Genomic DNA, 13,689 nt, shown 5'->3' with positions numbered 1-13,689 from the left:
TGAAATAAAAACAAATCAAATCTCTTACATCTCTATTGCGGAAACTATGTTATCTCCAAATATTCATCTTTCTTACAATGCAGAGAAGCCTGAGGTGACTGAAGACAGGCGGGGCTAGCCCATGAAAGTCTGGCATCTGAGGAGGAAAATCCAAAGAATGTCTCCAATGACAAAGGTGGATGTAGGAGAACTCACAAACTGTGGGAGGAATTCAATGTCACGCCTAGGCAATTGTTCCTTCAGGGCAAGTATTTTGGCTTAAAAGTAAGGTTATTCCCTCCCCTCTCGCCCACAACGGTGCACTGCTCCAGGGGTTCTTTTGTCCCCTCTCCCCAGAGCCAATCTCAGGAGGCACCAGGGGAGGAGAGGGAGAATGTTGCACTGTGCAAGCAGAAGTCTTTGTGCAGGGCAGTCACTGACAGGACTCACTAGTTGAATCCCAACCTATGAAGCTGCTCCATTAGAGGATAGAGCAATTCCATGTCCCTGGGCTAATGAACCACATCCATCTTATTTGACTTATGTTTCAGTTTATCAGCTCTCATCATTTGAACTAAGCAAACAAACAAAAATGTATTGAGCAAGGCAGGGCCGGCAGCTAAGTGGCTGTATAAAATGGCCTACGGAGGCCACCTAACAAAATGTAGAAAGTCATTTTTCGTTCACCAATATCCCTCAAACAAGAATAACTAGCATACTATATACATATAATTTCTGTAGGAAGCCTTGCTCAATATAGCAATTCATCGCTCTGGTTCCAATCTCTCTCTCTCTCTCTCTCTCTCTCTCTCTCTCTCTCTCTCTCTCTCTCTCTCTCTCTCTCCCCCCCCCCCCCACACACACACACACAGACCATGATATAGGCACTGTAATGGTTGTAAGTTCCACAGCAATTTTGAATTAAGACTGTCCAGGGTGTTCCTTCTGCGGTTAATACTTACCTCTTTCTTGTGTCATTGGACTTTGCAATTTTAGCAGTGCTTCCATCCTGAATAATTTCCCTCTCCTGAGAGGCAGGAGCATCTCTCACTGGAAGCGGCAGTACTACAGTCTCTTGGGTTACAGGCAAAACCTCATCTTCAGCTCCCTGTTGGCCCAAATGTTGCTTGGCATAGTCAAATCCTTGGACTGGCTGCAGATACAGAAAACAAAGGAGTTCTGAATCAGATATACATTTAATACATTTTTAATTGTACAATTCAAGATTTAGCCAGAGATGCACATTGTATGAACCTAAGAGTGAAGGGGAAACTGCTCAGATTTATCAATGCTTTTGTGGAAACAGAATTAATGGGGAAGTAGCTGCATTCATTTTTAAGTATTTTACGGTTGAGTCTAAACTACATGCCTTATTTAGAACTCCTTTTTGTGACTCTGAAAGCATCTTCCATTTTTGGCACTTGTTGCAAACCCATGTGTCTCGTCCCAATACTATTCTTCTTGGTGGCATTTCCCTCTTTCTTCTTTGGCTGTGGTGACCCATGTGGTTTTGTTTACAGGCATCCATGACATGGATAATCATGGAGGATATGTGGCTGCCACAGCCAACAGAATTAAATAGCAGTGTAGGCCAATTAGGCTGTGACGCCAATGGAGGAAGAACATTGCACCAAGAATTTGCAGCAGCTTACGAGTAAAAAAAAAAGGGCTTCAAACTACAGTGAAACAATATTTGCAATGGCCCTATTTTCAAGTAATCAAATCAATATGAGAGAGAGAGAATGGGAAAGAAGAAAGAAACGGGAAAAGTACCAGCTTATTGTCTGCTTCACAGGCCATATCCGGTCAACAGGAGATTATTTTTTATGTTTCTTAGACAGACACAGCAATCCCCCAAAGATATAAGATAGAAATGCAGCAGGAGATACTCTGATCTTGATGAAATCAGTGTCTTCTTCAAACACTGTTGCTTATATCACCCAGAACAAAATGGTTTTGAAATATTAAGCTGTACCCTTGTGTACTCCAAAATATAAAGGAACCAATGTGACATTAAATGGCATGCCAAAACAATAAACTCATGTTTCAGGCCTTTTGCAATAGCAACTTGCTGGAACATATCCATTTTTAAACTTTACAGATGGGCTGAAATTGTCTACTATGCAGAGCACCACCTGCTTTGTGTAAACATTAGCTTCTCTTTTGTAATTTGTGACTATCAATTACATTCAGCTAATGCATACAGCATACCACAGGTATACCAGCTCTAAACATATGTATGTTGTATTTTATACATACATACATACATACATACATACATACATACATACATACTTGAAGTCTGACTGACTGGGGTCACTTGAATGTACTTTGAAATGAATTAATAACAGCAGCCATAAATACTGGAAGGAGAGAGTATATATACTTAGCCTGAGGCCTTATGGCTGCCATGGGTGTGCCCTTCTACCCTTCTGCTAAGGATAGAGGGCAGCATAGATGGCTCATAAAAAGGTAAAGGGGACCCCTGACCATTAAGTCCAGTCGTGACCGACTCTGGGGTTGCGCGCTCATCTCGCATTATTGGTCGAGGGAGCCGGCGTATAGCTTCCAGGTCATAGAAGAGACATAAAATGGACCAATTTCAGATTGGTCTAGAACATGGAGGGTTTCGGTCCCATCTGAAATAGCTTCAGGCGGCAGACCTATGACATTAGATATTCAAATCTTATTTCTAATTTTGGACTCTCCTCCATCACCAATGTGAAACCCTATTACAATGTAGCGAGCTAGAAGAACATTCCAGTGACACTTCTGTTGTCAGAGCCTTTGAAGGAAAAGCTCCAGTTCCATCTTAGGGGAAATTGTTAAAACACGTAGAGGGCAATGAGTACAACACTTGATGAATCCGTTGTGACATTTTGACTGAAACAATCAATAAACAGAGCTATTTTAGAGTCAAACCTGTCAAGTGTTTTTGCATTCCTATCACAAATCACAGGTTTCCAATGAACCTGAATATTCTATAAAAAACAAAAAAACAAAAGACCCTGGTTGCAGCATGGGCATTCAGAAAGCACATTCAATGACATGCCAAAATTCTCCTAGGGGGAAAAAAGAGGTTTTTCTTTCTCAAAAAGAAGTAAGACACTGAAAAATAACTACAGGGGGAAGTTTCTCACCTTCTTTCAAATTTTAACGCACAGAACATTTTTTAATACAAATTAAAGGTTTTTTAATTCAACTGTCAGAAAGCGATCAATATGTTGCCAACTGTGCAACGAAACCCTTTATCATTATTTTTTAGCCTCTCTAATTTCTGCAATGAAACACGTCTCTCCAGCATTGGTCTCTACAGCCACAGCAGGCGCTGTAACCCTCCAACGGTTTGGCTTCACCCACAAAGGTGCAGTCCTCGAGACAGACAGGTGCCAATAATAACGTTAAAAGTAGACTGCCCCCTCCCCCAATGACATAATTGTGTTGAGAATGTCCTCAATTTTAGCTCACAGACTCCTGTTTGCAGGGTGTAGAAATTCTCAACACTAGACATCGCGTTGCATATTGAGATTTGCCAGGAGAGAAGGAAATCCTCACAGGGTAGCTGCTTTCGGTGACACTATGCATCCTCCATATCATATACTTTCCCACTATGTTCTGTGGAGATTATTACTATTTTAAATAATAATAGCTATAATAATCTGGCCATAAAAGTAAGCGGGGCAAGCTTTTGACACTGAGAAACTCCTGAATAATAAAGGACTTCACATTAGAGACCTAATTAGGCTGGAGCTTCAATCTACTTCTGTGGTTTACTTGGCAAAACTGTTTATTCCATTCTGGCAACAGCTTTGCAGGAATACAGTAATGGGGAGGAAATGTGTGAACTCCAGAAATAAACCACAAAAATCATTTCAGCATTGTAATGTGGCTGTGCCCACCAGTTCGAAATTTCGTATCAAAGCAGAGGACTGAAGCTGACAGGATACTGTCAGATGAACAGTTCTGTGAACATAAAAGTATGCAAATGCCCTTGCAATGGAACTCTACAGAAATGTACTCATTTAATTACATTAACAGCAACATTTAAGCCAACAGGCATGCATTATCTGCCATAAGAGCACAGGGTACAGGGTTCATACACCTGACTTTCCTTGCCCTTCAGATATAAAATCACTGTTTCTAAAATCATGCCATGAATTAAAATGAACAGAGATTTAACACAGATAGCCTCCACATCAAAACATAAAATAATGTAGCTGAAATCCAACACATTTGATAGTCAATCCTCTCAAAGTATTTCAGTTTCTATCAGGCAAAAAACTCTAAAAAAACTCTCAGCTGCCCTTATTTTGGGGAGCATGCTTATGTGCATTCATTCACTTCTTGTGCCAGCAACCTCACTTCCCCCACTTTTCTTTTTGGTTGAACTCAGTTGACACAAATGTCTGTAGTACAGAACATCCTTATTGTTAAAGCAATCAAGGATGACAAAAGGATTTAAGAACTCTCAAGATCCTAGACTTGATCTTTCCCGAGTACATTCAATTTGCCCAGCATCCTTTAAAGAGCTGTCCTTAACAGGACAGCCTGGGTGGCACACCAAATCTCTTCCCTCACCTGCTGCATATTGTAACATTTAATGCCAAAGGAATCATTACCCCTCTATCCTTTCAATAATTCGCTTAGTTCCATTCACAAAGGGAGAGTTCTAAAAGGTGGTCCAGCAGGCAGCCCTTCTGTGCAAAGAACTGCAGTGCATAGGAGTCTCTTTGCAGCAGCAGGACTGCAGCACTGATTATGCAGTTCCACTCTCCTTGTTCCCCCTTGATATGTGAAATCAAAGCAAGCAGAGCAGAGCAAATAAAATAGAAACACTCCACAAGAATAAAAGCAGCAAGCCAAGAAGGTTCCTTTTTGGAAGGCTTGAAATGTTATATTTTGCAGAGCAAAGGCCCTCAGCAGCAGCCATCCTAATCAATAGATTTTAAGTATACACAGATTATAACGTCATTTCATAAGCATAATTTTAATAAACAAACCACTTCAGCCATATTCACAGAACAGATTTTTCATCCAGAAGGTTTGCAGTGCTCAAGTAGTTTCAGGCATTTTTGCAACTAGAGAAACAACACACAGTCTATTTAAATACACTCAGCACATATTACTGGCAACTATTTGCATTGCCAAGATTTTACGCTTAATAATTTGCTAGCAATTACGATTACTGTTATGCCTGACAGACCAAAACTCCAGGCAGGCTAAAATGAAAACAAAATGTTCTTCTAATTTCATTAATCAAACATTTAACACTAGAGCACATAAATCAAAAACAGGAAGGACCTTTATCCTCTTATCCCTGTGCACAAATGTTCCTTTAATTATACTATCCAAATTTTATATTCATGACAAGAGCCTTAACTAACCCACACAATTCCAAACTGTACAGATGCTGGCCAGAGTAATGAAGTAAAGAGCAAACTAGATGTAAGCCAGGATATGTACCCAGCATAGCTGCCAAGTTTTCCCTTTTCTCGTGAGGAAGCCTATTCAGCATAAGGGAAAATCCCTTAAAAAAAGGGATAACTTGGCAGCTATGGTACCCAGAGGATCATCTGCTGTTTTTAAAGAGTAAACTTTAGCCACAGGGAAGAGGTGATTGTTTGGAGGGGGACCATGGTGCTGAGAGAGAAGAAAACAAGGTTCCCAAAGCTGAGTCTGAAGACTCCAGATAACATTCAAGGCCATACAAACACTTCTTGTTGCTGGCAAGACATCTTCAACTTCACCAAGTAAACTCAAACACATTCCAACACTGACTGTGGCATGCTCTCCTTAGAGAGGCATACTTGGTGCCAACGCTGTAGTTTTTCTGTTGCGTTGCCAGGCCTTTTAGGAAAGTGCTTCAGTGTTCCATAGATTTATGTATGTGTGCATGTGCATGTGCGGGGTTTATACCTTTTGCACTGCTGTTTCATCTGTCATTGTATTTTTATTCCGGCTTTACATTGTACCGTTTTATCTAGTTTACATTTCATAAACATGCATCATTTTATATTTTTATATGTATTGTTTTATATTTTTATTGAGAATTACCCAGAGAATTTGGAAATTTAATAAAAAAATACATTCAAATAAATAAGTAAAACAAAAACAAAAAAACCACAGGCAGATCTTTCTTGAAAGCTTATCTGTCATCAAGGGTCTTCTCAAAGACAAGCCCCCAAGAACCGTCCAGGAAACATTAAGCTAATCTATTTTCAGACCCAGGTGAGGTAGCACCACTTAACTTGCTGCTTCCTATGAACTTTCAACCTCCAGTTTCAGTTCAGCCAAATGGAGGTAAAAAATGTTGAGGATTTCCCTATTGTTTGCTTTACTATCCTACTTGTAAATCTGTTATACAAAAAAGCATGTAGCTCAGATTTTTGACTCCAATCATATTTCTGGCCTCTTCAAAAAAAAAAAGGAAATTGTGACACCTGGGTGTGCTATCTGCTTTTGCTATTTCTGTATTTAAACTGTATAAAAGTGATATGATATTATTATTAAAATCAGGAAAGAGACAAACTATTAATGTATACAGTCCACCAACAACTTAGGCTCATTTAGCTTGTGTGAATTCAGCTTTATGCACTTGGCTGAAAAAAATAAAAAGGGGAGCGGGCATCCAGCAGGGATATCGGCAATCCCACTTGCCATTGCACTCACCTTGAGCATGCATTCAAAAGTGCAGGGAGAGTTCGTTTTGACTATACACCATTTTGGCTTTATGCACTATCCTTGAAACGTAAGCATCGCGTAAGATAAGAGTCGACTGTACTGTTTATTTTTATTTTTTATTTCATAAAATTTTAATAAGGTTTCTATATTTTTCTTAAATGATTGTCTTGCTTTTCCTTTTAGATATGACTAGTACCTAGTATCTAGAATAAAAATGTCTACAAAACTTAGAATTAGTGATTGATATTGATCAGGAAATTTTATTCACCTCTTTGATCTGGTAGAGCTAGATCGTTTCTTTCTTCGGCATGCAGGCACAACTGGTGAATATCTATTATCTCATTTCAACCATGCTGTTCTATTATGGTCATGAGGCACTAGTAAGTTAATAGAGTGTTTCAAACACCTGATAACGCCTTTTTAGACTCCCTGGCAAAAAGAACTGAATAGCAGCAGTTATCAGGAAACATATTGCTGTGAATCACGTATTCTATTCTGTGTTTCCTTCTAACCCTCCTCCCAATAATGCCTGCTCAACCTGTTGAAAAAAGAGGGGGTTTTAAGGTTATTTTGAAGACACATTAAGCAGCTAGTACTTCCTCCGTTTTACATAAAGGATCACTATAAAGATTGCCTTGCACTTGGACAGGAGCCTATAAATGGGAATGGCTTCATTCTGTCTCTGAGCACAGAGTATTTATTGTCTTACTGGTTTAGTAAACTCTGTCCAAAGAGAGCACAATCTTGTTTTTCAAATACAGAATGATGGTGAATGTAACAATGAAGAAGAAATTCCCATTCCTGACCCTGGGATGAAAATTACTTACTTTGGCTCTCTGTGGCAAGTTCATCATGGTGTCTCCCTTGAAGTCATTTTTGTTCTTCCTGCACAGAACTGCCGTGATAATGATGATGATGACTGTAACCACAGCAATGGGAGCCAACACTGCAGCAATGATCCATAGATTGTTGGGTGGGTTTTTCACCACAGCTGTATATAATCAAGGAGGAGAAAAAGTAAACTTATAAAGCAATCTTATAATGAGTCAGACCAGCAAGTCCAGTACAGTACTGTTTGCTCTTGGCAGGAGCTCTCAGAAAGTCTCACGCAGGCAGATATTTTCCCCAACTGTTCAAGCATGTGAATTGTGCTCTACCACAACCTATGGAGGACAACCATTACTATTAGCTATGGTGAAAAAGGGTGCAGAGAGTGACTTGTTCACCCCTATTATGGGAGAAATACCGTGTTTCTCAGGTATCAGAGCAACGTCACTTAGGGGCAAAGCTAGAGTTCAATGGTGGATCACATATTGATCCTGGTTATTGGGGGTGGGAATCAGAGCAGACTGCGTACAGATCAAGACTTCTAACCCAGTTCATATTTTACATTCACTATGTAAAGTAAAATAATGACGATGAAGCAGTAGGTGGTCAAGGTTGGGATATTACCTCAAATGCCTTTGTAGACTTTCAGAGAACATGGTTTCCTACCAGCCTATAGAGAAACAATTCTAAAGCAGCACATATCTCTTTTAAGTTCTACATTCTGGCTGCCATGAAAAGCAAAGAAGGGGTATTATTTTAAAATCGTGCCTTCAGCTCTAGTTCTTAACACCGAAGAGTCAGTTAGAGTAGATGATGATCCTAGCTATTATATATATCTCCAGAGAGCTCTGTTATCATTTAAGGTACATATTAATAAAGCACATAAGTATTCAGAGAAAAACATAGGTAATCAGCATTTACAAGAGTTACTGACCAAAGTAGATAGGCCACCATATGGGATGCTCCATGCTGATTTTATTATACAGTAATAGGAAATCATAATAATTATGATAAATTATCTGAAAGCAAAGCAAAGATTCCTTACGATCAGCTTGTACTTGAACGACATATCCCAGTGTCAAGGCCATCCTCTGTGAATCAACAGTGCTCAAAATTTTGGCAGCTGTAGTGCCCAACAAAGGTTTCCCATTGTATATAGTATAATAGGTCAATTCAGCAGGCTCCTTAGGACCTGGAATTCGCTGCATTTTTACCATCTTATCAAGCAAGAGAGAAAGACAAAGGGGGAGGGGGCAGAAATCTCATTTATAGCATAAACTCACTTCTATGACGAGACAGATAATATTAGCATAGAAATAGACTGATAAATTAGATCTACGTTTTCAATTGAAATAGCAGTATACATAAATGTTCAAAGGGGAAATATTTCGAGCAGAAGCATAAAAACCATGTCAATGAGAACCTGTTTATACCCCACAGGTTTGCTCGGTAGCCAACACTTCTTCCACATTTCCACCCTCTGGGTGCCTTGCTTCTCCCTCTGGCAAACTCTGCTCAATGACACAAACTCTGCTCAATGACACATTGGGTTCAGGAATACTGCCCCACTGATAATTAACCCAGTAGCAAGAGTGGCAGTCCCCTACCATCCACATAAGAGACAGTGGTGTCACTGCTGGGATGTCAGTTCCACAGCTTTGTCCCCTCCTGCCCAGTGGTGTCTAAAACAGCCACTAAATGGCACTTTGTGGCCTTGAGTACACATACCAAATAGTGAGGTACTCAGCCTAGTTCTCCAGCTCCTTTACACAATCATTGCCAGCACAGAAAATGGAAAGGGGGAAAACCCAAGCCATTGGTTACAATCTGGTACAGACAATGGGTTGCATCCTACTAAGTCATACTCAGAGAAGGCCCTTGAAACCAATGAATTAGGATATGGGTAGCTCAGGTGGGAAAGTGTCTGCCTTTCCTGAGAAAGTTGCAAATTTAACCCCCAACATCTCCAAGGTGTTTTTGGGAGACACCCCTACCTGAAACCCTGATCTGGCCACTGCCAGTCAGTGTAGACAATGTGATGAACCCCCTTGCCGACATTGCCAATATATTATGAGATGAAAGGGTACGGGGTAAAGCAATCCCCACTCAATTCCTTACGCCTTAAAATAAACCCCTCAGTTCTGGGCTTCTCAGTAAAGAGAGTCTAATTCCAGCTTTCGTGGCCTGATCTCATCAACACTCAGGGCTATTTGAATGAACAACCTCTTGCCTACAGAACAGGGACTCCCTCAACTCAGATCCCCACTGCCATATCACCCTGGCAAACTTGTGGCACTCTAAGTTTTCACCATACTGCCCTTCCTGTGTGACTCTAGGACACAAATTATCCCCTTTTCCTTAGGTAAGTTTTACGCTTTTCTGAGTCTCCACCTCTGAGTTTTAATACACTGCTGGAATGACAAAGATGATACTCTTTAGCACAAAAAGAAGATGAATTTAATTTTCTTGAGAACATAGGTTTTTCTTTTCTTAACGATGCATAAGTTTACCAGCTTAGTTACAGTTATACATTAACTCTGTCAGACTTTAACTTCAAGTTATCCTAAGCCTAACCTAAACCACCACTATCCTGGCCCCACACCCTTCTTCTTCCCTCTTCGTCACCAAGCTCCCACTCTCCCTCTTCCCAACTGCCAAAACGGTTATTCCCTCCTTTTTAAACCGGGCACCTTCCCGCCTCCTAAAGATGTGCTGTTAGTTAAGCTGGAGGTGGATTAACTCTTTCTAATCCAGGGTGTAAAAAATCTTCCATCCTGGGGCCAATCCGTTGCAGACAATATTGAGCTAGATGGACCAATGAACTGTGCCAGTGTAAGACTGAGACCCTATGATCCTACTAGATTTAAATAATTTAAGCCCACTGGTTTTAATGGGTCTACCCTGAGCATGACTTAAACAGCTACAACCAAATTTAAAGGCCATTTCAGTATTCCATATTGTCACATTACAAATCTTCAGTGGATCTGGCGCAGATAAAAGTGTTACCTAATTCAATATCACTCTTGATTAGAAGAGGGGGAAGCAAATAATTATTTGTGAAATAATTTTGTAATTTATACAGAAGTAAGTTAAAAAACATTTGCTTGTTTCATTTTAAACTTTTCACAGCATCCCTCCAAGTGGCTTCTAGATTATACACAAACATGTTACCTACAGATTGTAACAGCAAGTTAAAAACACCAGCAAAGTATGTGGGGGGGGGCTTGGGGGGGAGGATGGTCTTAGCACCCACCTGCACAGTATAGCTGCCAACTGTAGTGGCTCTTTTAAATCGTCTTCCTTGTTGATGGGACATCATGAAGAGTGGTGCTAAACGCTGCTCCATTAGTCTTGCAAAACTCTGATTATTCACCCCCAGCAATGTAATGTCAACTCCCTGTATAACTGTGAAAGTCATGGGGGGGGGGAGAGAGGAAATTCTGTAGCAACTGATTAAAGATATAACAACATCAGAGCTGCAGGGACATGTACAGCTATGGAGCTGAGGAAAACAAATTGGGTCACCTAATCCAACCTCCTTTTCAAAGACTGGTTATCCTAAACCTGCAGACTGCCAGTGAAACAGTTTTTTTTCCCTTAAAACTGCCAAGCAGGCTAGTTCCATAAGTTCGCCCCATAGGGCAGCTTATTCCATTATTGAGCTGCTCTTACAGATAGAAGTTCCCCCCCTCTAAATACTTAACCTAACTTTTCATTCCACAGCACAACCCCCTTTGCTTCTGATCAGCTGGTCTCCTCCTGCTTTCTAAACTCCTGTGAATTGTGTGGGTTATTGACATATCCCTGCCTTAAACATTTTCTCATTAAGCACTGTTCTTCACCAATGGTGAAATTAGTTTCCAGAAAGTATATGCACGTCCACTTATGTGCATGCATGCGTGTACACACACTGAGAGATGAATTGGAGCCAAAGTGAACTATTGCATTACTGTATGCAAAACAGCAGACCTCCAAAGAATGGGAAATGTTTGGAAATGAGAGCACTCACAGGCTGCTGTACCTCCTAGATCAGCCTTTGCCAACCTGGCGCTCCCCAAGATATTTTGGATTGCAACTCCAGCCCCCACCTAGAGGTGGCCAGGTTGGCAATCAATATGAGATAGGAAAAAGAGCAAAAGAACTGGGGCAGAGGAAACTGTCTCTACAAGACAGGTGAGAGGCAAAAATCCACAATGGGCCACGGAAATGGAAGTGGAATCCTGAAGAGAATGCAGTTGTGGTACTAGGATTCAAGTATGGTTGGTCGTAAGAGTCATAAGAGCATAGGAAACACTTGGCCCTCGTAGAAATGGCCTGAATTCATGCTGGTGCATGGAAAAGACAAAGCTAATCAGGCTCCATTACAAAGTACAGTGTCTATTTTAACTTGTGGAACCAAGAAATACTCTCTATGGACGTAGTTCTAGCCTAAAGGAATGTTTTCCAAGTGGGGCAGGTGCTGCAGAGCCAATTTTGATTCCTTTACCCAATAAACCTCAGCATTACTATATAAATAGTGCCAAATAGATGCAAAATAAAGCCCTATTGCTGCACAATACCTACACAATTTCCAAGTTGTTGGTGGTGGTGGCGGGGTTGCAGTTTTTGGTTCCCCTTGGAGGAGAGATGCTACAATATTTGCTTCAATTAGAAATATACACATAAAGCAGCATAACATGAGACCACCAGCAGGCATTCCTACAAGCTGGCAGCAGACCTGCTCATCAGTGCGTCTTTCCTGTTAACCAGAAGATTGGTGGTTTGAGCCCACCTAGGGACAGCTGTGGGCAGCATTCCTGCATTGCAGGGCGTTGGACGAGGTGACCCTGGGGGTCCCTTCCAACTCTACAATTCTATGAGCGCTTCAAAGAACACACAGCAACTATAGAAGCTGTGAGCCACTGAAAATCCCAAATTTTCAGGGGTTTGTTTTTTTAAACCCCTTTTCATAATAATAGAATTCAGGGTGGAACATTTTCTCATAATTCAGAATAAATCATTGAAAAGAGAGTGGTGGGAAGTTTTCCTTTAAAAAAAAAAGCAAACATTTACCTGTAATAACCCAGTAGTCTCTAGTTGCTTCTGAAGTGTCTAGATTTGGATATTCCAAAGCTTTGAAACAAAAGAAGAATAGAATTATATACAAAATTTATGTCACATTTACAAAACCTGATTTTTAGAACTATAAAGAGAACATCAATAAACAAAGAATGATTATGTTCCCAGTTCCTATTCACTATGATTAACTGCAACTAGGTTTTGTGTTCCTGAAATTACAGGGCAGGACTTGCAGCGTCACAAGTGTAAGAACAGTGTGAAGGCAGGCTTCAGCCCTAGCAGCTCTGGTTTTACAAAGCAAGCCCAGGAACTTCTGAATACATATCCATCACTCTGTTGTTTTGGCTGGACTATGGATCTTGGATCACCAAGGGTTAGACTGATATACACAAGATTCACACAAGAAGCTTCAGATGAATGTTTCGTGAAACTGCTAACCAGTGAGGGGGTAAGCAAATCAAAGTAGGATCATGAATGATTATTTTCTTCAAATGGTGATTTAACACTCATTTCACAATACACTTTTGTCAGCTTTTCATCTAGGAAGACACTGGATCTTTAAAGTCGTGGAAATATAGCTATCAGAGAGAATAAATAGCAGTCAGAAGGGTTCAGTTCAGCCTAGAGGCTGAATTACAAGATGTATCCATCCTCAAACTGCTTTTATAGAAGAAAACTTTGCAAGCTCATCCTGACAGCCTATTGCATATTTCCACTGCAAACATGAGGTAAAGGGAAAAAATGTATATATGAGCATCAAGAGTGGTCCTTTTAAAAAATGTTTGCCTTTATGTTTGTGTTCCCTTCTTCATTACCCCAAGTCATCTTATTGCTTAATTGTGAATTCTTTGTAGAATGGTATTATGGGCTCCCTTACCCAGTTAGTTGTCTTCTGTATGTAGTGAAACAGTCATGGCCTTCACCTCACAATTCCATCTAGCATCTCCTTATTTTTAGGGGTCAGAATCAGAAAACTGGACCTCTGGTGTACAGTGGATGGCTGTCCACCTGGCATTTTAAGTCACTTATTTTTGTTGGCAACATGGCTTTCACATCTTTACCATCCATGTACTGCACAGGATTTTATTTTGTTGTAAGAAGCACGGTGCAGCATTTTTTTCAGATCCCTACCCTAGGTTTTTA

The 13,689-nt window shown here is 40.4% G+C and overlaps 1 protein-coding gene across 2 annotated transcripts in view; it reads right to left on the bottom strand.

Annotated features, from left to right (window-relative positions):
- KIAA1549L (KIAA1549 like) overlaps positions 1-13,689 on the bottom strand; it is a 148,907-nt gene that overhangs the window by 50,502 nt on the left and 84,716 nt on the right. For both annotated transcript variants that reach the window (XM_060275441.1, XM_060275442.1), the window contains 5 exons: positions 12,541-12,600; positions 10,742-10,893; positions 8,534-8,705; positions 7,488-7,651; positions 942-1,132 (listed from right to left, as the gene is read on the bottom strand). In XM_060275441.1, coding sequence (XP_060131424.1) covers positions 942-1,132; positions 7,488-7,651; positions 8,534-8,705; positions 10,742-10,893; positions 12,541-12,600 — 739 coding nt within the window. The remainder of the gene's footprint in view (positions 1-941; positions 1,133-7,487; positions 7,652-8,533; positions 8,706-10,741; positions 10,894-12,540; positions 12,601-13,689) is intronic.

The sequence above is a fragment of the Zootoca vivipara genome, chromosome 1, assembly GCF_963506605.1.
Source record: "Zootoca vivipara chromosome 1, rZooViv1.1, whole genome shotgun sequence".
Taxonomy (NCBI): domain Eukaryota; kingdom Metazoa; phylum Chordata; class Lepidosauria; order Squamata; family Lacertidae; genus Zootoca; species Zootoca vivipara.
The sequence above is the reverse complement of the archived record's forward strand: the minus strand, read 5'-3'. Positions and strand labels throughout refer to the sequence as shown.